Source organism: Somniosus microcephalus, chromosome 8, assembly GCF_052327205.1.
Source record: "Somniosus microcephalus isolate GS21.2 chromosome 8, FLI_Smic_1.0, whole genome shotgun sequence".
NCBI classification, from domain to species: domain Eukaryota; kingdom Metazoa; phylum Chordata; class Chondrichthyes; order Squaliformes; family Somniosidae; genus Somniosus; species Somniosus microcephalus.
The window spans coordinates 83,153,230-83,179,453 of NC_140994.1; the positions used below are offsets into that span (position 1 = coordinate 83,153,230).

General features: G+C 46.0%; 1 protein-coding gene across 1 annotated transcript in view; it reads right to left on the reverse strand.

Annotated features, from left to right (window-relative positions):
- The window catches only part of reep3b (receptor accessory protein 3b), a 62,809-nt gene extending 59,194 nt beyond the window's left edge, over positions 1 to 3,615 (reverse strand). Inside the window, exon 1 of the mRNA XM_085994971.1 lies at positions 3,471 to 3,615. Within this exon, the coding sequence (XP_085851097.1) occupies positions 3,471 to 3,502 (32 nt within the window). The 5' untranslated portion in view covers positions 3,503 to 3,615. The remainder of the gene's footprint in view (positions 1 to 3,470) is intronic.
- Positions 3,616 to 26,224: the final 22,609 nt, after the last annotated feature.

Genomic DNA, 26,224 nt, shown 5'->3' on the forward strand with positions numbered 1-26,224 from the left:
AACATCATGTTACCTAACTGCACATTCTGAGGTCAATTATAGGCTAATTCCAGTGCAATTATTTCACTGTAGGTCAACAGCTGGTTATGAATCCCAGGCTCCTTCACAGCATCGGCACAGGCTCAATGAACCAAATGGCCCCCCCCTTATCACAACCAAAAGAATGATGGGGGAGGTTTGAAGAATTTCTTACTATAAATATCCAGAGGGTTATCTGGAGATGGAAATCCCTACTAGAGGCAGTGGTGGAGGGAGAATCCATAAACAATTTTAATAGTTAAGTGGTTAAATAATTGGAAAAAGTATTTAAAAGGATTCTGCCATCGCCATTTACACTTCATCTAGAGCCATCATTTGTTTCTTGTCCCATTACCATCTCCTTTCGCCTTGCACCATCATCCCTTTTGTCTCTTCATCTCTCCTGCCTTCCATCCTATCACAGACCTTCCCTTTGTTCTTCCCTCCCCTCCCCCCTTTCTCTGCCCCTACACTTGCTTAAAAACCTGTTCCATCTCCAGCTTTTTCCAGTTCTGACGAAAGGTCATCGACCTGAAACGTTAAATCTGATTCTCTCTCCACAGATGCTGCCTGACCTGCCGAGTGTTTCCAGCATTTTCTGTTTTTATTTCAGATTTCCAGCATCCGCAGTATTTTGCTTTTGTATTTAAAAGGATATGGGAATGGGCAGAGGACTTTGAGAGCTGGCCCATGTGTGATGAGCCAAAATGCCTCCTTCGGTGCAGTAAAATTGTATTCCATGCTTCAATTTGTACAATTCCACAACTGCTAGAAAGTACCCATGCAAATGTTGGGCAAGATTGGGCTCGGCTGTGCCGCATTTCTTAGTCCAATAGCCAACCGACACTAATACAAAAGCAAAATGCTGCGGATGCTGGAAATCTGAAATAAAAACAGAAAATGCTGGAAATACTCAGCAGGTCAAGCAGCATCTGTGGAGAGAGAAAGAGTTAACGTTTCAGATTGATGAAGGGACATCGACCTGAAATGTTAACTCTGTTTCTCTCTCCACAGATGCTGCCTGACCTGCTGAGCATTTCTAGCATTTTCTGTTTTTATTAGCTGACCGACACTCACTGTCTAGGTACACACATGAAGAATGGCCAACTGGGTGAGATGCCAGAGTCCGCACATTTAGGAGAGTGAGAAACTTAGGGGAAATGAGGAACAAGAAATTGACAAAAAACTGCATATTACTACAGTTTGAGATAGTAATTACACTATTTCATAATCATACAGCACAGAAGGAGGGCATTTGGCCGATTGTGTCTGGACCAGCTCTTTGAAAGAGCTATCCAATTCGTCCCACTCCCCTGCCCCGCTCTTTCCCCAGAGGCCTGTAAAATTTTCCCCTTCAAGTATCCAATTCCCTTTTGAAACTTATTATTGAAATTCACTTCTATCACCCTTTCAGGCAGTGCATTCCAGATCATAACACCTTGCTGTGTAAAAAAATAAATTCCCATCTCGCTTCTGGTTCTTTTGCCAATTACCTTAATTTGAGATAGTAATTACACTACACATCATACACAATTACTTAATTACATTTTCTGAGCAAATTCCACTTGCTTTCATCTTTCTATTATAGCATGTGCAAGTTGACACCCCAGTTAAACATTGGGAAGACCAAAGCCATCATCTTCAGCACCTCCACCAAGAACTCCGTATCCGTAACACTGATTACATCCCCCTCTCCGATCTATTCGACTCAAGCTGGGCTTTTGACTATATCCTTTCCATCACAAAAACAAGGAGCACAACTACCACCTCTTTAACATAGCCTACTCCACCACTACTTCAGCCCATCTACTGCTGAAACCCAAATCCACACCTCGCTCGCCTCAATGCTCTCCTGGCCAGCCTCCCAGCCTTCACCTGAAACTCTGCTCCCTGCATCCTGTCTCAAACCAAGTCCCGCTCACCCATCACCCTGTCCTTGTCGACCTACATTGGCAGCCTGTCGCCCAACATTATCAAAGTCTCATCCTCAAGTATAAATTCCTTCATGATCTCATCCCATCCCCTCTATAATCTCCCCTCCTTCCCACAGCACTCTCCATTCATCGGACAACCACCTCCCTTCACCCCACCATTGGCGGCTGTGCCTTCAAACCGCGTGTGCCCCAAGCTCTGGAATTCTCATCCCAAACCCCATCAAGACCCTCATAACCCATTTGTTTGACAACACTTTTAGTCCCCCTTCCTAATTATCTCCTCCTTTGGATCTGTGCCATTTCTTATTAAGCCTCTGAAGCACTTTCGGGCATTTTTCGACATTAAAAGCAAGTTAAATATACACAATGTACCATTGAAAATTGTCAATAAAAAAGAATGCATTTTTCTCCATCTGTAATAACCAACGCAGCTCAGATGTTATTAGAAGAAATGTTTAATGGATACGCACAGATCTAGGCACTGCCCTGAAGATGTACAAGTGACAACAATACCGGGTCAAGTATGTAACTCAGAAAAGACTGCGCCTCAAGAGCGTTATAAGATTGACTGCAGTTGTTGCCACGAGTGAAAGTAGTCCCAGACCACACAGCTGAAGTTATGTAAGTCAACAAGTTTATCCAACACCACCCAAGAGGCATGCATTTTTGTTTATAAAAAGGCCCGAGATAAACCGCAGTTTGATAGTTAATTGCTAAATTCAGTAAACAATTCAAAGACAGTCGTGACATTCAAAGCTGACTTGCTGTTTTTCAACCTACTTCGTGTCCTATTTGGCACTCCATCTTAGAAAATAACTGCTCAAGTCCAATTGGAAAAACTTTCCTGTTGCGATTTAAGACGAACCGCAGTCAAGTTAGGATAGGGTGTGGTTTGTACTTTTGTTAAGGCTTAAAACGGTTTCACATCCCATGGCAAGGTAGCCAAAAATGTAATGCAATTTATTAGTATCGTACAAAAAAGCCATTTTGAATTGTAGATGTTGTTTAAAAGTCTTCCAAGTTTGTTATCGCAGTTAGTAAAAATGATGGTCCCTGCAAGTACAGCCATTCATTTTCCTCTTTCAGTTAGACACCAACCAGTTTGACATAAACCAGTCCATCGGCATCTACACTTACTTATAAAGCCTGGATTTGAGATGAAGGAACTCTGCTCACATTAACCCAGTCTGTTACTTAAGATATTTAACACCTTCGCGGACAACTGGGTTTTAGTTTCGCAGCAACAAAAACAAGGCAGCGCGGATTAAACCCACCGCCCGTTCATGCTCTACAGCGGGTAGGCCCGGACGGCCGACCGGTGGCTCATTAGACGCAAGGCCCTCGGGTTTACGTGGAGCCGCAAGCCCCCGCGCGCCTTGCTCCTGGCCTCCGCGGCGGAAATGGCGGCTGCTCAAAGGGGAAAGCCGCACCGGGAGCGAGCTAAAACACACGCACACAGCCCGAGCGGGGTGATCGACAGGGCCTCATCCTCGCGCACGCCCCGGCCGCTCCACTCACACCACAGTCCGCGAGATGATCCACGACACCATCGCTGTTGCTCACTCGATGCCACGGGCCGCTTTTAGCGTCCTGGAAGCGGTGAGCTGCTACTAATCTGATCTTTGCCCTCCACGCACTTTCTGCCCGGCCCCTCACGCTCCCTGTGACGTCTGCCTTGCCCGCCTTCCATTGGCCAAACCTGCGCATCTCCAACGTTACGCCTGACGATTCCCGCTGTGATTGGCCGTCAGGCCTGTCAATCAGCACACTGCCCGCCCCAGTGTTTACAGTGGGCTGGGTGGGACGCGCTGGGAAAGCTTACCTGGGCTCTCCATGTCAAGCCTGGGAGTCAAATTTATGACCACAAAAAGAGGTGCGGTGCTGACAAATCAGTTACACCTTTGCAGCTCTGCATTTTTTAAAGAGTGAGATAGATTAAAATGGGTTACATTTTTTAAACCATACTCCAAATGGCAGGTTACTTTCTCCTCAGATCTATGTCATTCATTAGCAGTGACAATCACTCGTTTTGGTTTAAATATATATAATTCAATAAAAATAAATCCAGCTTATATTTAAATAATATGATTGTATCCCAGCTCTTTGCCAATCTCTCCCAAAAATTAACTCCAATATGGATTGTGCCTTTCTCACAGCACCAAAACAGCCCTAACCACAATCGTGGATGATATCCTCTGTGATTGTGACTATGGTGCATTATCCCTCCTCATTCTTCTTGACCCAGCCATAGTATTTGACCATTTCTTCGTCTCTTCCAAATTCGACTATTCCAATGCTCTCCTTGATGGCCTCCTATTCTTGAATCTGCATAAACTCCAACTTGTCCAAAACTTTGCCACACATATCCTGTCCTGAATTAAATCCCGTTTCACCAACATTGGCTCTCTTATCACCCAACACACTAAATTTAAAATCCTCATTCTTATTTTTAAATCCCTCCATAGATTCGCCCACACTATCTCTGCAATCTCCTCTAGCCCAATTAAACCCGTAACCCCAGCACCAAACATTCCATTCCCCTGACTTTGGCCCTTTGTGCTTCTACCTTCCCTTACTACACCGCTGGTGGCAAAGCACTCAGCCTGGGTCCTACACTCTTCAATTCCCTCTCTAAACCCTTCTACCTCTCCACTTCTCTCTCCTTTTAAAATCCATCTCTTCAACAAGCTTTAGGTCACCCCTTCCTATTCTCTGCTTTCCTGACTCAGCATCTGTTTTCCTTACACCTCTCTGTGAAGTGCCTTGCAATGTTTCTTTTATGTTAAAGGTGCTGCGTATGATGTTAGTTGAGTTTGCAAGCTGTGCCACTCTTATTGATAATAATGTTATCTGGTCTCTGCTAGAAATGCTTGTATGGAAATATAGAATTTAATATAATGCATGACTTTATTTCGTTTGAAGCTGAAGTCTCATATTCTACATCTTAAATAACATGAAATCATGGGGCAAGTTTACCTGGTTAGTTGTCTTGCAATACATTTTAGCAATTGCCCCAATTCACTTACAACTGCTCTTTCAAAATCCTAACTGTCTAACCTTTGGCCCTCCATTCACCATGACATTTCTGCAGCTATCGATCTGCTCAACCACACCCTCACCTCCACCTTTGATGCCCTAGTTCCCATTAAAACCATTACTCACTCTCACCCTAGTTGTTCCCCCTGGTATGGCCCTCATCTCTGCTCCCTTAAGTCCAGGGGACACAGACTTGAACGTATATGGTGGACAGCTGGTTTAGCCATTCATCACCAGATCTGGCCAGACCACATAAAGCATTACCGAGCCTAGCTCTCCTCTGCAAAAATTGCTCACTATTCCAGGATCATTCTGGAATGCAAAGCTAACTCCTCTCCCCTGCTTCCTCCACCCTCACCTCCAAGTGCAAGGAGCTCATAAACTTCTTTGTTACTAAGATTGAGACAATCCATTCAGTTGCCTCTGCCGCTTCCTCCCTTCCCCTGGCCCACCAGGCGAAACTTCCTTTAAGGCTCCCCTCTGAAATCGCACCTTTCTCTAGTATCTCCCCAATCTCCCATCATGCCCTCTCCGAGCACACCTTGTTCATGAGACCCACCTCCTGCTCCCTCAACCCTATTCCCACTAAACTGCTGACCACCCAACTTCCCTTCCTGGTCCCCATGTTCGCTGATATTGTTAACGGTTCTCTCTCCTCAGGTGCTGTCCCCCTTCCCTTCAAATCTGCCGTTATCACCCCTCTACTCAAAAGACAACCCTTGACCTCTCTGACCTTACAAACTACCATCCCATCTCCAACCTCCCTTTCCTCTCCAAAGTCCTTGAACGTGCTGTTGCTTCCCAAATCCGTGCCTATCTGTCCCGGAACCCCATGTTTGAATCCCTCCAATCAGGTTTCTCCTCTGTCACATTACCGAAAAGCTTCTTATCAAAGTCACAAATGACATTCAATGTGACTGTGACCGTGGTAAACTATCCCTCCTCTTCCTTCTCGACCTGTCTGCAACCATTCACACAGTTAACCACATCATCCTCCACCAACGCCTCTTCTCCGTCATCCAGCAGGGTGGGACTGCACTCAATTGGTTCCATTCTTATCTATCTAATCGTAGCCAGAGAATTACCTTTTTTTATTCATTCATGTGATGTGGACGTCACTGGCAAGGCCAGCATTTATTGCCCATCCCTAATTGCTCTTGAGATGATGGTGTTGAGGTGAGCCGCCTTCTTGAACTGGTGCAGCCGTGAGGTGAAGGAACTCCCACAGTGCTGTTAAGGAGGGAGTTCCAGGATTTTGACCTAGCAACAATGAAGGAACAGCGATATATTTCCAAGTCAGGATGGTGTGTGACTTGGAGGGGAATTTGCAGGTGGTGGCGTTCTCGTCCGCCTGCTGCCCTTGTCCTTCTAGGTGGAAGAGGTCGCGGGTTTGGGAGGTGCTGTCGAAGAAGCCTTGGCAAGTTGCTGCACCACAATTTGAAGATGGTACACACTGCAGACACGGTACGCCGGTGGTGGATGGGGTGCCAATCAAGCGGGTTGCTTTGTCCTGGATGGTGTCAAGCTTCTTGAGTGTTGCTGGAGCTGCACTCATCCAGGTAAGTGGAGTGTATTCCATCACACTCCTGACTTGTGCCTTGTTGATGGTGGAAAGGCTTTGGGGAGTCAGGAAATGAGTCACTCGCCGCCAAATACCCAGCCTCTGACCTGGTCTTGTAGCCACAGTATTTATGTGGCTGGTCCAGTTAAGTTTCTGGTCAATGTTAACCCCCAGGATGTTGATGGTGAGGGATTCGACAATGATAATCCCATTGAATATCAAGGGGAGGTTGTTAAACTTTCTCTTGTTGGAGATGGTCATTGCCTGGCACTTGTGTGGCGCAAATGTTGACATGAATCTTGTCATTCATGTGGAAATTACTTATGAAGTAATACTGGGCGGGCTGCTGGTGGCGCTGTCCAGGGAGAGTATAAATACTTGGCATGGGCCCAGCTTGCTCAGGACATTCTTTAACAGGAATTAGTGAAGGACACAACTAGTTCTCCATGTTAAAAAAACAGTTGATTAAAGCTTTGTTTAATACTCAGACCAAGTGCCTCGTAGTTTTTTTTACATCAATTTAATCAACTGCAACCCGCTCCACGCTCGTGAGTGATTTGGGAACAGACAGCTACGATTCAAACTGTAGAAGGGAACTCAGACGTAGAAATCAATCCATCATAGAGAAACTACTCAGACCCGCTCGTCTCGACCTGGACCCGAATTCACTTACAGCTGCTAAGGTATGGAAACACTGGTATCGTACCTTCAGCAACTTCCTCGAGGAGTGTGGTGAGAATGTTCCTAATAAGTTACGAATGCCTGCCAATTATGTATCCCCTCATGTGTTTGACTGTATCGAATACTGTGTAGACTATGACGCCGCTATCCAAACACTACAGCAACTATATGTTAAGGCCCCAAATGAAATTTTTGCTCAGCACCTACTGGCCACAACTCGACAACAACCCGGGGTATCACTTGATGAATTCCTTCAAGAGCTTCACAGGCTCAGCAAAGATTGTAACCTTAAAGCTGTCTCAGCTGAGCTGTACTGGGAGGAATTAATTCATGACTCTTTTATTAACGGAATTGCTTCTCCCCTCATAAGCCAGCTATTCCGCCGGATCAACCCGGGGAACAGAGTGCTCCCCGCGGGATGGCCACCTGAAGCCAGGGCGCCAGTCAGTCACCGACTACTGAGCAAGGTGAAGCCAGCTCTGCGCCGGTGGGGGCCCACACCCGGAGCCACGATCTCCCCAGTCCCCCTCGGGTCGATCAAGGCGACACGGACTCTGCCGGCCGCTGGCCGCCGGTATGAACCAAGCGACCCAGGGACCAAAACACGGTCCGAGGAGACGTGCCTTCCAGCCTCCAACGGAGATCCAAATGACTGCGTCTATTCTTAGTCCAATTAATTCGGGAGAAGGAAGCCGCCGGACTTCCAATCTTTCAGGCGGGAAGAATGACATGAATCTTGTCATTCATGTGGGAATGACTTGTGAAGTAATACTGGGCGGCCTGCTGGTGGCGCTGTCCAGGGAGAGTATAAATACTCGGGCATGGGCCCAGCTTGCTCAGGACATTCTTTAACAGAAACTAGTGAAGGACACAACTAGATCCCCATGTTAAAAAAACAGTTGATTAAAGCCTTGTTTACTACTCAGACCAAGTGCCTAGTAGTTTTCTTACGTCAAGTGTTACTTGCCACTTATCAGCCCAAGCCTGAATGTTATCCAGGTCTTGCTGCATGTGGGCACAGACTGCTTCATTATCTGAGGAGTTGCGAATGGAACTGAATCCAGTGCAATCATCAGCAAACATCCCCACTTCTGACCTTATGATGAAGGGAAGGTCATTGATGAAGCAACTGAAGATGGTTGGGCCTAGGACACTGTCCTGAGGAACTCCTGCAGCGATGTCCTGGGGCAGCGATAACTGACCTCCAACAACCACAACCATCTTCCTTTGTGCTAGGTCTGACTCCAACCAGTGGAGAGATTTCCACCTGATTCTCATTGACATCAATTTTACTCGGCCTCCTTGATGCCACACTCGGTCAAATGCTGACTTGATGTCAAGGGCAGTCACTCTCACCTCACCTCTGAATTCAGCTCTTTTGTCCATGTTTGGACCAAGGCTGTAATGAGGTCTGGAGCTGACTAGTCCTGGCGGAACCCAAACTGAGCATTGGTGGGCAGGTTATTGGTGAGTAAGTGCCACTTAATAGCACTGTCGACGACACATTCCATCGCTTTGCTGATGATTGAGTGTAGACTGATGGGACGGTAATTGGCTGGATTGGATTTTTCCAGCTTTGTGTGGACAGGACATACCTGGGCAGTTTTCCACATTGTTGCGTAGATGCCAGTGTTGTAGCTGTAATAGACAAGTGCAGACGTCGATGACGAAGTCCAACACCGCCTTCAGTGGTCGCCTGAGGAAGAGAGTGTTTGAAGACCAGGACCTCAAACCCGGAACTAAGCTCATGGTCTACAGGGCAACAGTAATACCTGCCCTGCTGTATGCCTCAGAGACATGGACCATGTACAGCAGACACTTCAAAGCACTGGAGAGGTACCACCAATGCTGCCTCCGCAAGATCCTGCAAATCCAATGGCAGGATAGGCGCACCAACATCAGTGTTCTTGCTCAGGCCAACATCCCCAGCATCGAAGCATTGACCACGCTCGATCAGCTCCGATGGACGGGTCACATCGTCTGCATGCCCGATACGAGACTCCCAAAACAAGTGCTCTACTCGGAGGGCATGGCAAGAGAGCCCCAGGTGGGCAGAGGAAACGCTTCAAGGACACCCTCAAAGCCTCCTTGAAAAAGTGCAACATCCCCACCGACACCTGGGAATCCCTGGCCCAAGACCACACAAAGTGGAGGAGAAGCATCCAGGAAGGCACCAAACACCTCGAGTCTCTTCGCCGGGAGCAAGCGGAAGCCAAGCGCAAGGAGCGCACGTCAACCCAAGCACCCCACCCACCCGCCCCTTCAACCACTGTCTGCCCCACCTGTGACAGAGACTGTAGGTCCCGCATTGGACTCATCAGTCACCTGAGAACCCATTTTTAATGTGAAAGCAAGTCATCCTCGGTTCCGAGGAACTGCCTGAGAGAGAGAGAGAGCTGTAATGGAACAGCTTAGCTAGAGGCGCAGCTAATTCTGGAGCACAAGTCTTCAGCACTACAGCCGGGATGTTGTCGTAGCCCACAGCCTTGGCTCTATCCCGTGCACTCAACCATTTCTTGATATCACATGGAGTGAATGTAATTGGCCGAAAAAAGAAAGACTTGCATTTATATTGCACCTTTCATGACCACCAGACATCTCAAAGCACTTTACAGCCAATAAAGTACTTTTTGAAGTGGAGTCACTGTTGTAATGTGGGAAACGCGGCAGCCAATTTGCGCACAGCAAGATCCCACAAACAGCAATGTGATAATGACCAGATAATCTGTTTTTGTTATGTTGGTTTCGGGATAAATATTGGCCAGGACACCTGGGATAACTCCTCTGCTCTTCTTCAAAATAGTGCCATAGGATTTTATACGTCCACCTGAGAGAGCAGACGGGGCCTCGGTTTAACGCCTCATCTGAAAGACGGCACCTCCAACAGTGCAGCACTCCTTCGGCACTGCTCTGGATTGTCAGCCTAGATTTATGTGCTCAAGTCCCTGGAGTGGGATTTGAACCCACAACCTTCTGGCTCAGAAGCGAGTGTGCTACCAACTGAGCCACAGACTGGCTTCTGTGATGGTGGGGACCTCAGGAGGAGGCCAATATCATCCACTTGGCACTTTTGGCTGAAGCTGATTGCAAACACTTGGCTTTTGCACTCACGTGCTGGGCTCCGCCATCATTGAGGATGGGGATATTCATGGAACCTCCTCCTCCCATTAGTTGTTTAATTGTCCACCACCAATCACGACTGGGTGTGGCAGGACTGCAGAGCTTTGATCTGATCACTTTGGTTGTAGGATCACTTAGCTCTGTGTGTATCATGCTGCTTTGGCTGTTTAGCATGCATGTATTCGTGTTGTAGCTTCCCCAGGTTGGCACCTCATTTTTAGGTATGCCTGGTGCTGCTCCTGGCATGTTCTTCTGCACTCATCATTAAACCGGTGTTGGTCACCCAGCTTGGTGGTAATGATAGAGGGAGGAATATGCCGGGCCATGAGGTTACAGATTGTGGTGGTATACAATTCTGCTTCTGCTGCTGCTGCTGATGGCCCACAGCGCCTCATGGATGCCCAGTTTTGACCTGCTAGATGTGTTCTGAATCTATCCCATTTAGCATAGTGGGAGTGCCAGAAAACACGATTGAGGGTGTCCTCAGTGTGGTGGTCACTCCTACTAATACTGTCATGGACAGATGCATCTGCGACAGGTAGATTGGTGAGGACGAGGTCATGTTGGTTCTCTCACCACCTGCCGCAGGCCCAGTCTGGCAGTTATGTCCTTCAGGACTCGGCCAGCTCGGTCAGTAGTGGTGCTACCGAGCCACTCTTGGTGATGAACATTGAAGTCCCCCACCCAGAGTACATTCTGTGCCCTTGCTGCCCTCAGTGGTGTTCAACATGGAAGACTATCGATTCATCAGCTGAGGGAGGTCGGTAAGTGGTAATCAGCAGGAGGTTTCCTTTCCCAAGGTTTGACCTGATGCCATGAAACTTCATGGGGTTCGGAGTCAATATTGAGGATTCCCTAGGCCACTCCTTCCCGACTGTATACCACTGTGCCGCCAACAATGGTGGGTTTATCCTGCCGGTGGGACAGGAAATACCCAGGGATAGTGATGGAGTAGTCTTGGACTTTAGTTAAATGATATGATTCTGTGATTATGACTATATCAGGCTGTTGCTTGACTAATCTGTGGGACAGCTTTCCCAATTTTAGCACAATCCCCAGCTGTTATTGGACAGGACTTTGCAGGGTTAACTGGGCTGTGTGTACCTTTGCCGAGTCTGAATATGGTGCCTAGGTCGATGCTAGGTGGTCCGTTCGGTTTTATTCTTATTGTTTTTCCCAGCGGTTTGATACAACTGAGTGGCTTGCTAAGCCATTTCAGAGGGTAGTTATGAGTCAACCACATTGGTGTGAATCTGGAGTCACATATAGGCCAGACTGGGTAAGGGCTGCAGCTTTCCTTCCCTAAAGGACATTATTGATGACCTGCACTGTCTGCAATGGCTTCTCTTCCCTCTCCCACACCGTTACCACTAATGTCCCCCAAGGATCTATCCTTGTCCCCCTCCTATTTCTCATCTACATGCTGCTCCTTGATGACATCATCCCGACACAACATCAGGTTCCACATGTACGCTGACGACACCCAGCTCGACTCCACCACTTCTCTCAACCCCTCCTCTATCTCAAAATTGTCAGACTGCATGCCTGACATCCAGTACTGGATGAGCAGAAATTTCCTCCAACATAAATATTGGGAAGATCGAAGCCATTGTCTTTGGTCCATGCCACAAACTCCATTCCCTAGCCATCAACTCCATCCCTCTCCCTGGCAACTGTCTGAGGCTGAACCAGACTGTTCGCAACCTTGGTGTCGTATTTGACCCCGAGATGAACTTCCAACCACATATCCGCTTCATCACTAAGACCGCCTATTCCACCGCCTTAATATTGCCTGACTCCACCCCTGCCTCAGCTCATTCGCTGCTGAAACCCTCATCCATGCCTTTGTTACCTCTAGACTTGACTATTCCAACACACTCCTGGCCAGCCTCCCGTCTTTCACCCTCCATAAACCTGAAGCTCATCTAAAACTCTGCTGCCTACATCTTAACTCGCACCAAGTCCTGTTCACCCATCACCCCTGTGCTTGCTGACCTACATTGGCTTCTGGTTGAGCAACGCCTCTGTTTTAAAATTCTCATCCTTGTTTTCAAATCCCTCCATGGCCTCGCCCCTCCCCATCTCTGTAACCTCCTCCAGCCCTACAACCAATGTTCCCTCTAATGTTTTTTTCCCCTGTGCGGGCCCTTTAAATCTGCTGCGTGGTATCTCTTCCAGCGGCAGCACTGGTGAGCGGCCTGTGCAGGACCTTGCGATTGGTGTGGTCAACTGTGCCAAAGGCTGCAGACAGGTCGAGAAGGATGAGGAGGGATAGTTTACCTTTGTTACAGCCACATAGGATGTCATTTGTGACTTTGATATGAGCCATTTTGGTACCTTCTTCTCCTTCCCATGGTAAGGGTGGAAACCTGGTTGGAGGGATTCAAACATGGAGTTCTGGGAAAGTTGGGCATGGATTTGGGAGGTGACAGCACGTTCAAGGACTTGAAAGGAAAGGGAGGTTGGAGATGGGGCGGAAGTTTGCAAGGATGGAGGGGACAAGGGTTGATTTTTTGAGGAGAGGGGTGATGATAGCAGATTTGAAGGAGAGGGGGACAGTACCTGAGGAGAACCGTAAACAATATCAGCTAACATGGGAGCCAGGACAGAAAGTTGGGTGGTCAGCAGTTTAGTGGGAATAGGGTCGAGAGAGCAGGAGGTGGCTCTCATGGACAAGATGAGCTCGGAGAGGGCATGAGGGGAGATCGGAGAGAAACTAGGGAAAGATGTTGCCTGCACAGAAACTTCAGACAGAAAATGATTTAGTATTTGTCCAAAGAATTATATATAACAAACTTAAACTTAAAAAAATATTTTTCCCAGAAGAGCTTGCTAGGACATGGCCAGCTGCTGTCTTATGTTAAGGTTTACTTTTGGAGATGAGGAGGATCACACTTGTGTGAATTCATGAACTGTCTTTATTTGAGCATTCCTGTAAATGCACTTACAGGATTTCCAGAATTTAGAAATAGAATAGAGTGCAGCGTTGCAGTAGGGTTGCCAACTCTGGTTGGACCTATTCCTGGAGGTGTAATCACATGACATTCCGCCTCCAACTGCCCCCCCCCAATACTTTTATTAACTCATAAATGAAAGTGTTCAAAGTAAATGAAAAGACATACAATCTTTTTTAATTCCCCTGTGATTTTTCTCCAGGATTGCTCACAGCAGTGACCTGGAGATTAATCGTTAATTCCTGGAGACTCCAGGACAATCTTGGAGGGTTGGTAACCCTGGGATGCAATGATGAGGCGTTTTACTTCATTAAAAAAATACAACACTGGGATTCCCATATTACTTCAGTGCATATGGGTTATTCAGTTATCTGAACCTTTGGTTTGTTTGTGCATGAGTGCAGTGCCCACTTAAACGTACTGTAATTGTGAAAGTTGTTTCCAATTTTTTCAAATTCTTGTGCTGGAGATCCCATTGTTCCTGAGCAATAACTGGGGAGAAAGCCCGCACCGTCTATATTGGAGCAGTTAGCATCATGGTGAAATGTAAGGAGCGACATTCATAATCAATAAATGCATAATAGATGGCAAACCCCAGGCAGAAATCAGATCTATCTGAGAGCACAAAATTCAGCTCCTGGTCAGTGCCTATTCCTGCAAACTATGCTGTTATGCATTTTTGATTATTTTAAAAAATTGGTTGCAGTGGTGCAATGAGTTTTATTTCCAGTGCATTAAAGGTTTGATGGTGATAATAGTGGACAAGTATTTAATGTGCTCGTATGAGAATCTTGTGTTACTATTTTAGCACTTGTTTATTTTAAATGGGTTAACCTCAGTTCAAATAGCAGATGGAGGAATGTCATAGGATCACGTTAAGAGTTCATCTACTATCATCAGCAATGGTCATTTCTGGCCTCAGTTTTTAAGGTTTTACAAACAGAAAATGTTTGAAATGTACAGCAAATTTATCGGCATCTAAAAAATGACAGGTTGATGTTTGGGTGTGATCTTTGATCAGAATTCAGCTCCAAGATTATGTTTCAATGATATTGCCTAATACTTTTCTTATGAAGATAATTAAAAATAAAAATACTTTATTTAAAATGTGAAACCAGCATGCCTTGAATCCAGGTAATCCCTGCCTGCCTCTGAGCAGCAGATGAGGGTCCAGGGCAGTTATGCAAGAACAAGGAAGTGGCCAAATCTGGACCCATTTGCCTCGCTCTCCCTGTCCTTTGCTGGTTCCCACCGGTTTTGAATGTCCCAGACCCCCTTTCTGTCAGGTCCCCTATCTGCCACTTCTCTCCTGACTGCACCAGCAGGACTACCTGCTCTCCCAGACTCCGTGGGGGTGAAATTCATCTTGGGCGGTAGTGGGCAATAGCGCATCGGCAACCAGTTTTAGACTGCGCCCGATGTATCTTTTAGGAAAAGAAAATGGGGCGGAGTGTAAAATGCACCACCGATACCTGTAACTGTACTCCCAAAAGGCTGTGTTCCTCTTCACCCTGACCCCAGACCCCACCCCCTGGGTCTGGGGCCACCCCTGTCCCACTCAGCTCCCATGGCCTGGATCCGTGCTCACCTCTGCCATGTTCTGCATAAGCAGCACTATGGGGATCAACTAGGGGTTAAAAAGTGTTAAACAACAGAACTGCAGATCATAAGCTAGACATATAAGGATTAATTGAACACTCCCCTGCTCAGTGAGAGTGCAGGTTGGAGAATCAGAGTTGTTGCCCTATCTCCAGACTTGTGCACAGCTCCCTGCTGGAAGTGCAGGAGGGCTAAATTTACCATTTACTGTAAAGCATAAATTCAATGAAAACATTATTAATAAATCACTAAATAATTTATCCTAGGGGTGTCAGGGAATTCTTTGTTTCAACTTACATTGTCCAATGAGAATGAGAACAATATTGCATAAATATTTGATCAAAAGATCGAATTAAGAAATTTGAACTGCAAGAGCAACATCCCAGTTATTATCTCTTAATATGATGCATGATGATATCCTCTGACATCACTAGAAGTGAGCTACATTAATGTTTATGATAATGGTTATAGTTTTTACATTACAATTTTTTATACATGTACACTTCCATCAAGAGCCATTGGACAGCCATTAGGATTGGGAACTCTGGGTAATTTTCCCCTCCATGCCTCAGGTGCACTGACTGAAGCACACTTCCTAGTATGTAGGGCTCAGCTATTCACTTCCTCCAGCAACGATTAGTTTAATGAGCACTTTTATGAGGCACTGCTTTGTCACAAATTACACATTCAGATTCTGTGCCATTGAATACAAATCTGGTCCAATTCAGGCAAGGTGTTAATTGTACTGTTATTTTACTGGGTTTATGGTTTTCAGTTAATCTGCATTTAATGGTCCGATTTTGTTAGTTTTTGAATTGATGTAACACACTTTTCCTGTTTCACCAGCAAAAGCGATGGCGTAAGCAGGTAATTAAGTTGCCCAAACTGATGCCACATCATCTTCTGCTCAATTCCTGTGTGAGAACTCCTCAACCAATGCTAATGGAACTGGGGCAGAATTCATGTTCAAACATTCCGAGGCAGAACGCTTTAAAACTATTTAATGTAATCAAAGCCCTTTCAGATCTTCACCAACATTAAAAATTTAACTTGCAGTTGAATATGGGTGTGTTACTGAGCTGAGTTCTGTGCATCCATTGAAGGAAGTAAGCACATAGCTCTGCATTGCCTGACCAGACAGTGAGGTGAAATTCCATTTTTAATGAAAAGCTGGAGAATGCCTGTTTTTCCCTCTACAATTAACAAGCCACTGAGCAAAATTACACTCTCAGCAATTGTATGTTCCAAAGCTGCATGTTCCTGCAATTTTGTTAACAGGTTATTAACTATGGAGAAAAATAGATATTCTCTCATATTTGGCTTCATGCTGCCAGTTTGGGCCACTCTAACGCAGGTACCGATGTGCATCCATTATCTGTTGTGGTTCTATTCCTACCTGTCTTACCCTAAGACAAAACTTTGTCTGGCCTAATTTGTTGGCAAAACCAAGGACATCATGTTCTGCTCCTACAAACAGCTACAAGCCTCACCTACATCAACCAGTGCAGCTACCAACTGAGGCTAAGCCAAGAGGTGCGGAATCAGGGCATGCTCCTTGACCTCAAGCTCAGCTTAGTCCCCCAAATATGATCCATCACCACGACTCATTTTCTTCAGCTCAGAGACATCCTTGGCCTCTGCCCTGAATTCTCTTTCTCAGCACCAAGACCCTCAGCCATGTCGATGTGGTCTCCTCTACATTGGGGAGACCAAACGCAGATTGGGTGACCGCTTTGCGGAACACCTCCGTTCAGTCCGTAAGCGTGACCCCAAGCTTCTGGTCGCCTGTCATTTCAATTCACCGCTCCATTCCCACTCAGACCTCACCGTCTCTTGCATTGTTCCCCAGAAGCTCAGTGTAAGTTCGAGGAACAGCACCTCCTCTTCTGATTAGGCACTTTACAGCCTTCCGGACTCAATATCGAGTTCAACAATTTCAGATCATAACCTCGGCCCCGATTATATTTTTATATATTTTTTATCCACACCTTTGGTTTGTGCCTTTTCCTTTTTTTCTCTCCCACATGGCAGCTGTCTCTCATTCTGCCAGCGCATTTCACACTTCATCTAGAGCCATCCTTTGTCTCTTTACCTGTCCTATTACCATCTTGTCTCGTCTTGAATGTCTCTTAATGTCTCTTCACCTCTCAGACCTTCCCTTTTGTTCTTTCATCCCCTCCCCCATTTCCCAGCCTTTTAATCTGTTTCATTTCCTGCTTTTTTCTCAGTTCTGAAGAAGGGTTTCGACCTGAAATGTTAACTCTGTTTCTCTCTCCACAGATGTTGCCTGGCCTGCTGAGTTTTTCCAGCATTTTCTGTTGTTATTCCCTCAGCCATGTCTTCCTTCATCACCTCAAGGCTGGACTTCTTCAATATTCTGTTTTGCAGCCTTCCCACCTTCACCGTCTATAAGCTACAAGTCACCCAAAATGTTGTAGTCTGTATTCTCACCTGCAATAAGGCCTGCATCCTGATTATTCTCAGCTTTACCAATTTCCACTGGCTCCCCATACTCCAGAGAGTTGACTAAAAGATTCTCATCCGTATCTTCAGATTCCCTTCATGGCCTCACCTCCTGACCCCTCTGCTGATCTGATACTGGCTTATTTCTTGTGTTACTCTTTTAAAAATAAACTGCAAACAAACAAAGGCATAGGCAGTCATTTGGAATGTACAGAGAAAGTTTTTAAGAGCAAAAAATAGCAGAATCAAAATATCTGCAGCCTCTCAATTGACCAACCAATTACATTTAGGGGAAAAAGACACAGACAAAGCTAGGGTTCGGACCTATAGCCTAAATAGGAATTGATTTCTGAATTAAATCATCCATTCTTTATGTCATAGTAATTACACTTCTGGTCAGACACAGATTCAGAATTATAGAATATGATACATGGCACAACATTCCTGTCTTTGTAAAACAGTGTATCATCTCGATTATCATGAGTAATACTACAGGAGCTAATTGTGTGTATGGTGTTTCACTTCAGTTTGCCACATGTGTGTTTTTGGGAGTGTACATGCATTGGCTCATGTGAGTGTGTGCGTACATGTATTTGTACCTGTGTGTACATATGAAAGTGTGCATGTGTAAATCTGTGTTTGTATGTTCACATACATGTGTGTGTGAATGCCTGTATGCCTCTGTCTGTGTATTTGTGTACTTGTGCATGTCTTTACATATGCCCCGATCTCCATAAAACAAGAAATTACACAGAATTAGGAAATGAATAATCAGGAATAGAAGTCATGGAAAAAGTACAAAGAAGCCAAGCAAAATATAGGCTGACAGAAGCTAATTGAAGGCTGGCTGACTTCAGTTACTCAGTTAGCAGAGAATAATAACCACTGGTTGCTATCTTGTGATTGTATTTAAGAAGGATTTTTTGATGATGAGTACACAATCTTCAAAACATGTAGAAATGCTCAGGTTTTAAAATGTTTTCAAATTAAGATCCACCAACCCTGTAGGAATTCCAATGGACCTAAAATGCCATCAAGTTTGTATCTGTTTGGGGCCAAGCATGTAATGTGGCCTGAGCATAATGTCTTGAGAATTCTATATTCTGTAATTATTGACTTGTTTGGCATTATTTCTGTTACTAAAAAAAACTATATTCTGCCACCAAATCACTGCTTTACTTTGGGGAGTTGAAAATAGAATGTGTTAAGGTGGATTTACCCCTTTCCCTCCTGCCTTTGAGGAGGGAATGATTGCAACAACTGGCCTGGCCCGCAAGTTTTGATTCTGCCCCTGCTACCTTTCACCCTGGGTGGGGGAAAACAGCAGCAGCAACAAGAACAGCAGATGCGACATCGAAGCCTTCAAAGTTTCAGGAAATATTTTTGCTCCTCCCCCATAACAGATTTTCCTTGAGGAGTCAATCAGTAGAATCTTCCCATCAAAATAAACACTCCCTTTCCATGAAATAAAGCCACTGAAATAAATCTATCTTAACCCTCAGCCCAGTTTTAATCCTGAACCTATCCATAACCCGCTACCAAATTCTAATTTCAGCCCCACTCTAGTTCAACAGTTGGCCCTAACCTTGAATCCAATTTTAATATAAATCCCAAACCCAAACCCTAACCATAAAGACTATTCTTGGACAAACCCAATGAATGACTCCAGTGCCAGCAAGGCCAGTTAAACAACAACAACGCTGATGAAAGGGTTGAGCAGCCACAATATTTTAGGAACCACAAGAGCTGAAACCAACTATACACATGAGCTGTGCATATACCATGTGGTTAATGTTGCTGTTCTTTAGCTGAGAAATCACTTCTAAGTGGAGCGACTAAATATCTGATAGTGCAGGAATGATTCATGATCATTTATTTAATGTTTGATGAAATACCATGTAGATTTCTACCTGCAGTAGCGTGCTGGCACTGGTTTATGGGCTGGAAATGTGACTGCTGCTCCAGAAACTGCTTATAGCCACCATATGCTGATGAAGAATATTAACATATGACCTAATTTAACCTCACGATATCAGCTTTGCAGACACTGTGTGGTTAATGCAGACTTACTGAAAGTGGAAGAGATTATAATAATCAATTATTCATTTTAAAATATTATGAATGGTTTTGACAGTGTAGATAAGGAGAAACTGTTACCAGTGGCAGGGAGGTCAGTAACCAGAGGACACAGATTTAAGATAATTGGCAAAAGAACCAGAGGGGAGATGAAGTACATTTTTTTTTTTACATAGCAAGTTGTTATGATCTGGAATACACGACCTGAAAGGGTGGTGGAAGCAGATTCAGTAATAACTTTCAAAAGGGAATTGGATAACTACTTCAAAAGGAAAAAATCTGCAGGCTATGGGGAAAGAGCAAGGATTGTGAATAATAAAATCGTAGAATGTTACAGCACAGAAGGAGGCAATTCAGCCCATCGTGCCTGTGCTGGCGTTTTGGTAGAACGTCCAATTAATCCCACTCCCCTGCTCTTTCCCCATAGCCCTGTATTTTTTTATACCTTCAAGTATTAACCCAATTCCCTTTTGAAAGTTACTATTGAATCTGCTTCCTCCACCCTTTCAGGCAGCGCATTCCAGATCAGAACAACTCGCTGTGTAAAAAAATGATTCCTCATGTTGCATCTGGTTCTTTTGCCAATCACCTTAAATCTGTGTCCTCTGGTTACCGACCCTTCTGCCACTGGAAAGAGTTTCTCCTTATTTACCTTATCAAAACCATTCATGATTTTGAACACCGCTATCAAATCTCCTCTTAACCTTTGCTGCTGTAAAGAGAACAACCCCAGCTTCTCCAGTCTCCACATAACTGAATGCCTTCATCCCTGGTACCATTCTCGTAAATCTCCTCTGCACCCTCTCTAAGGCCTAAAGTGTGGTGCCTAGAATTGAATATAATGCTCCAGCTGAGGCCTAACCAGTGTTATATGAAGGTTTCGTATAACTTCCTTGCTTTTGTACTCTATTCCTCTATTAATAAAGCCAAGGATCCCATATGCTTTTTTAACAGCCTTCTCAACTTGTCCTGTCACCTTCAAGGATTTGTGTACATACACCCCCAGGTCTCTCTGTTCCTGCTCCCCCTTTAAAATTGTACCATTAGTTTATAATGCATCTTCTCATTCTTCCTACCAAAATGTATCACTTCACACTTCTTGGTGTTAAATTTCATCTGCCATGTGTCTGCCCATTTCACCAGTCTGTCTACATCCTCCTGAAGTCTGCTACTATCCTCCTCACTGTTGATTACATTTCCGAGTTTCGTACCATCTGCAAACATTGAAATCCAGGCCATTAACTGGATAGCTCTTTCAAAGAGCTGGCACAGGCAGAATTGGCTGAATAGCCTCCTTCTGGGCTGTAAGATTCTGTGATAATACAGATATCGATTGTCACATACAGTACCAAAAATCTAACTTTTTTCATCATGTGTTCCTGCCCTTCATTGTCAGCACTGCTTTTATATATTATGATGAATCCAAAGCGGCTACCGTAGGGATGCAATACATTATATTAAATTGATTGTAACGATAAATAGATCACAGTTCCTGTACTGGGATAGACTCTACAAACCGGCAGCCCACCAGTTAACAGAAAGTGCAGGGCTTTCTCAACTTGCCGTGAAACTCTGGCTGAACTTCAGGAGCTCGGAGTGGGAATAATTAAACATCATCTCGGATACTTGTTTTGAGTCAAACGCCTTCTGCAATAGTGCAGACGTGGCAACCAGATGAGAGGGTTCAGCGACAAAGCTGATTGGGGACAAGATCGTGAGCCAAAAAAAAATGTTACCTGAACGTGCCGATACATCTGGAGAACCTACAACGAAGCGGGAATGCAAAGGTCTTCCTAAACTTACAGCAATTAAAAAAAGGACATTGTGAGAAAACGAGGGACGATTCTCCCAGTCCGCGGGAGACCAGTGCTGGAGCAATGAGCTGGGTAGTCCTGGTCCAGTTTAATCCCTGGGCAGGATTGTTACGTCCGTGTATAATAAGACACAGACTGCGGAGAACGGTACAACAGGTGTTTACTCAACGTGGCTCACACTGCAACTGATCTGTACAGATTACTACTCAGGGCTATATACAGGTGTGGTCACTGCCGGTACTGCAGTATACATGAGCTGTAAAAGATAGTTCCCCCCTTAAAGGTATATATACATTACGATTCCTCCCCTTTTAGATTAACAGTACCATAACACTCATTTAACAATTAAATATCAAACTAATTACAATTAACACTTTTAACATGCAACATTAGCTGAAAATAGTCTATTTATATATTCAGTCTTTGGGGAGGCTTCCTGATCCTTTCTGGATAGCGCCTTTCCCGAGTGTCTTGCTCTTGGTGCGGAGGCGATTCTGGGCCCCTGTCGTCGGTTGGTTCATCAGCTTCCGATGCTACTGTTTCTGGGGTAGATGCGACCTGTACGTCGGGTTCATCACCAGGTACGTATGGGCGAGGCATGGGGTTGACTTGTTCCTGTGACTCTAGGATCTGGTCAGCATGGCACCTCACGATGCTCTCCCCAACGTCCACTGTGTACATTAGTGGGCCCTGCCGTGTGCATATCGTTCCTGGCTGACATTTTTCTGTTTGGTAGTCGCGGGCCAAGACTGGTTGCCCTACATTGAAGCTCCTTGTTGGCTTCTCATGGATGTGCTGGAATTGCTTACTCTCAATATCTCTTCATACGTTTGGTCTGAGCAAATCCAGACAAGATCTTAACCTTCGGTTAAAGAACATCATGGCTGGGGCCTGGTTGGTGACTGCATGTGTCGCATTCCGGTAGGCGAACAGGAAATTGTCCACCTTGTGCTGCAGCGGAATGTTGTCATTGTACATAGCCTTTATTGCCTTCTTAAAGGTTTGTACGAACATCTCAGCCAATGCATTTGTGGCTGGATGATACGGGGCGGATGTGTAATGCCTTACCCCATTCTTTTTCAAGAACCTCCGGAACTCTTCGGACACAAACTGTGGTCCGTTGTCGGAGCAAATCTGTTCTGGCAAGCCATTCCTGGCAAAAATGGTCCGTAGGACTGCAATAGTTTTCTCCGTGGTGGTGGAGGACATTTTGATGACCTCAGGCCATTTCGAGTGCGCATCCACGGCTATTAAAAACATTGAGTCCATGAATGGACCAGCAAAATCAATATGCACCCGTTGCCATGGAGATGAGGGCCACTCCTATGGGTGTAGAGGGGCCTGTGGTGGTGCATTTTGGACTTTCTGGCATCCTGAGCAGCTCTTGGTCAGGTCCTCGATTTGTTTATCGATTCCCAGCCACCACACATAAGCCCTGGCTAGGCTTTTCATTTTTACCCCTCCCAGATGACCCTCATGAAGCTCATTGAGCACTCTATCCCTTAACTTGGGTCGAATGACCACTCGGGATCCACACATCAAGGTCCCCCGGCACACTGACAGCTGTTCTCTCCTTGTCGAGAATGCTAGCAACAGTGAGTCGCCATGTGCTGGCCATCCCTTCACCGTCAAATCATATACCCGAGACAGTGTCGGGTCATTTCGGGTTTCCTTTTCGATACAAGCGTTAGTTACCGGTAGGTATTCAACTATAGTCGAATGAAATATTTTGACAGGATCCACTGCTGGTGCTTCCTCCGCAGTAGGCAGTGGCAGGCATGATAGCCCATTAGCATTTCCATGCTGTTTCGTGCCCTTATATTCAATCTCACAGTGGCGCGCCCCTAGAAAAAGTGACCATCTTTGTAGTCATTGCGCAGTCATCACCGGAACGCCCTTCTTCAGATTAAAAATGGAGACAAGAGGCTGGTGATCAGTCAGCAAGGTGAATTTCTGCCCGTGCAGATAGTGATTGAACTTTTTCACTCCCCACAGTAGGCTGAGGGCCTCCCTGTCAATCTGGGTGTAGTTACGCTCGGCTGAGGTTAGCGATCATGACGCAAAGGCTATTGGCCTCTCTGAGCCGTCCGAGAATTTGTGCGACAGCACCGCTCCAATGCCGTAGGGTGACGCATCACATGCCAACCGAATTGGTAATGCCAGGTTGTAATGGGCCAAAACCTCTTTCGATGTGATTAGCGTTTTGCTCTTCTGGAAAGCTCATCTACATTTGTCACTCCACTTCCATGGCACCCCAGTTTGCAGTAGGGTGTTCAGTGGGTGTAGTATTGTAGACAAATTTGGCAAGAACTTATGGTAGTAGTTTACCAGCCCGAGGAACAACCGCAGTTGTGACACATTTTCCGGTGCTGGAGCCTTGACTACTGCCTCAATCTTCTCTGAGGACTTATGTAACCCCTCTTTATCGATAACGTGGCCACAATACGAGATCTGTTTTCTAAAAAACTCGCATTTGGGGCGGTTAGCTCGGAGCCCATATTCCTGCAATCGAGTGAGCACCTGCTCCAGGTTGGCAAGGTGATCACTGTCATTTTCGCCTGTGACCAGGATGTCGTCCAAATAACACTGGGTCCCTGGGATCCCTTGCAGGACTTGTTCCATTGCCCTCTGCCAAATAGCCGGAGCTGATGCTACCCCGAATACCAGCCCGTTGTATTGGTAGAGACCTTTATGGGTGTTGATTGTGAGGTATTTTTTTGATGCTTCTTCTACCTCCATTTGCAGATACGCCTGGGCCAGATCAATCTTAGTGAAGCGTTTCCCTCCAGATAGCGAGGCGAAAATATCTTCAATCCGCGGAAGTGGATATTGTACGGTGTGAAGGACCGGGTTCACTGTTACCTTGAAGTCCCCACGGATGCGAACCTTCTTTGGTTCCCCAGGCGTGCTGCTCAACGACTTTTTCATCACAGGGACGATGGGTGTAGCCCACTCGCTCCAGTCTACCTTGGACAGTACACCTGAACGTTCCAGACTCTCCAGCTGTGCTTCGACGGCTGGGCGGATCGCATAAGGTACCGGTCTGGCCTTAAAAAATTTTGGGCTTGCGTTTTCTTCAATTTTAATCGTCGCTGTCATGCCTTTTAGTGTTCCGAGTCCTTGCTGGAACACTTCTTTCACGTCAGTTAGGATCTTTGACAGTCGCAGAGGTGTGACGTCGTCATCCTTTTTGTCAGCCACAGTCAGTGCCTGTATGGAATGCCAATCCAGTTGTATTTTCCGGATCCATTCACGTCCCAGTAATGGTGGTCCTCCATCTTGCAATACATACAGGTCTAGTTTTGGTGTTTCCTTACCGTTATACAGAACGGTCACCCTTATTTTTCCTTTGGGGTAGACTTTTTGCCCCGTGTACGTCTTCAAAATAATTTTTGTGTCTCTCAAGGGTATGTGTGAGAAGAGCCGCTCGTAGTCCCGTCGGTTTATGACTGTTAGGGCTGATCCTGTGTCCAATTCCATCTTTACCTGGACTCCTGCTATCTTGAGAGTGACCCAAATGGTTCGGTGATCCTCCGTTGTGATCACATTATGTAGTTTCAGACAACTCAGTTCCCTGCTTTCAGAGTCGTTGTCACTCTTTTGTTCGTCTGAACTATTCTCCGTCATCTTATGTACCTTCTTGTATTTTTCTTTGATAGGTTTCTTATTGCTGGTTTTCTTTCCCGACCTGCAGACTCGTGCTATGTGTCCTACTTTTCCACACTGTCTGCACACTTTGTCTTTGAACCAGCAATCATTCTGGTCGTGTGTTGTTCTGCCGCAGCGATAGCACTTCTCTGTTCCATATGACATTTCTTTTGTGCCATATTCTTGCGGTCTCTGTTGTATCTCTGCAGCGCCCCGTGCTGCTGCTTCATATGAAACCGCAATGCTGAAAGCCTTTTCCAGCTTAAGGTCCTTTTCAGATAAAAGCCGTTTCTGGGTTCCTTCACTTTGAAGCCCACACACAAACTTGTCCCTTAAGGTATCTGCCAGTCCCGCTCCAAACTGGCAGTGTTTCGATAGTTTGCGTAGTTCTGTTAAATAATCAGCATTGCTTTCATCCTTATGCTGTTTCCGTTTGTGAAACTTGAATCTTTCTGCTATCAGCAGTGGTGTGGGGTTTAAATGTTCCTTTAGTATCGTTACTATGTCTTCAAAATTCTTTTCCATTGACTTCGTTGGGGTTACTAGATTTCGTAATAAACCATATGTCTTTGCACCCATTAAATTTAACAATACCGACGCTTTCTTGTCATCTGACACCTCATTTGCCTTGCAGTACACCTCTATTCGTTCGACATATGTAGTCCAATCTTCGACTTCATTGTCAAATGCGGTGATACTGCCACTCTTCGGCATTTTGGGTGTGGTTTAAAATGGCGTCTCCCAATGGCTTAAAATGGCGTCTCCCGCGCTTTCCTTCCTCCCCTGCTGCTGCCAACGCCGCTCCCAGCGTTTCTAGTGGCAATGGCGGCGCCCTGTAGGTTTCGCGCGCTTCTCCTGCGCTGCTGCCAACGCCGCTCTCGGTGGTCCTCATGGCAATGGCGGCGCCTCGCGGGTTTCTGCGCGTCTCTCTCTCCCTCTCTCCGACGCTGCTCGGCCCCTGAACACCGGCTGCGCCCTGTGCGCTCTGCCCTCTCTCTCTCTCCCCTGTCGACGCTGCTCAGCCCTTTGCTGTGCCGCTCGCTCGGGCTCTAGCCCGCCGCTGTCCGGGAAGGGTCTGCGCACTACCTGTTGCCAGCCCGTTTCGCTGGACCACCTCAACTGGAAAGCCAAGCCTGGCTCTCGACAGCCTCCCCCGCAATTCTCGAGTCTCTGCTGGATGACTGGGCGGTTGCCCGTGGTCGACGCCCGAGTCTCTGGCCTTGACCTCCAATCCACTGATCTCCAGGAACAAATCCCCGGGAGGTGATGCAGAGTTGCAGGTAGGTTCGAACCTGCCTCGTCGCCAATGTTACGTCTGTG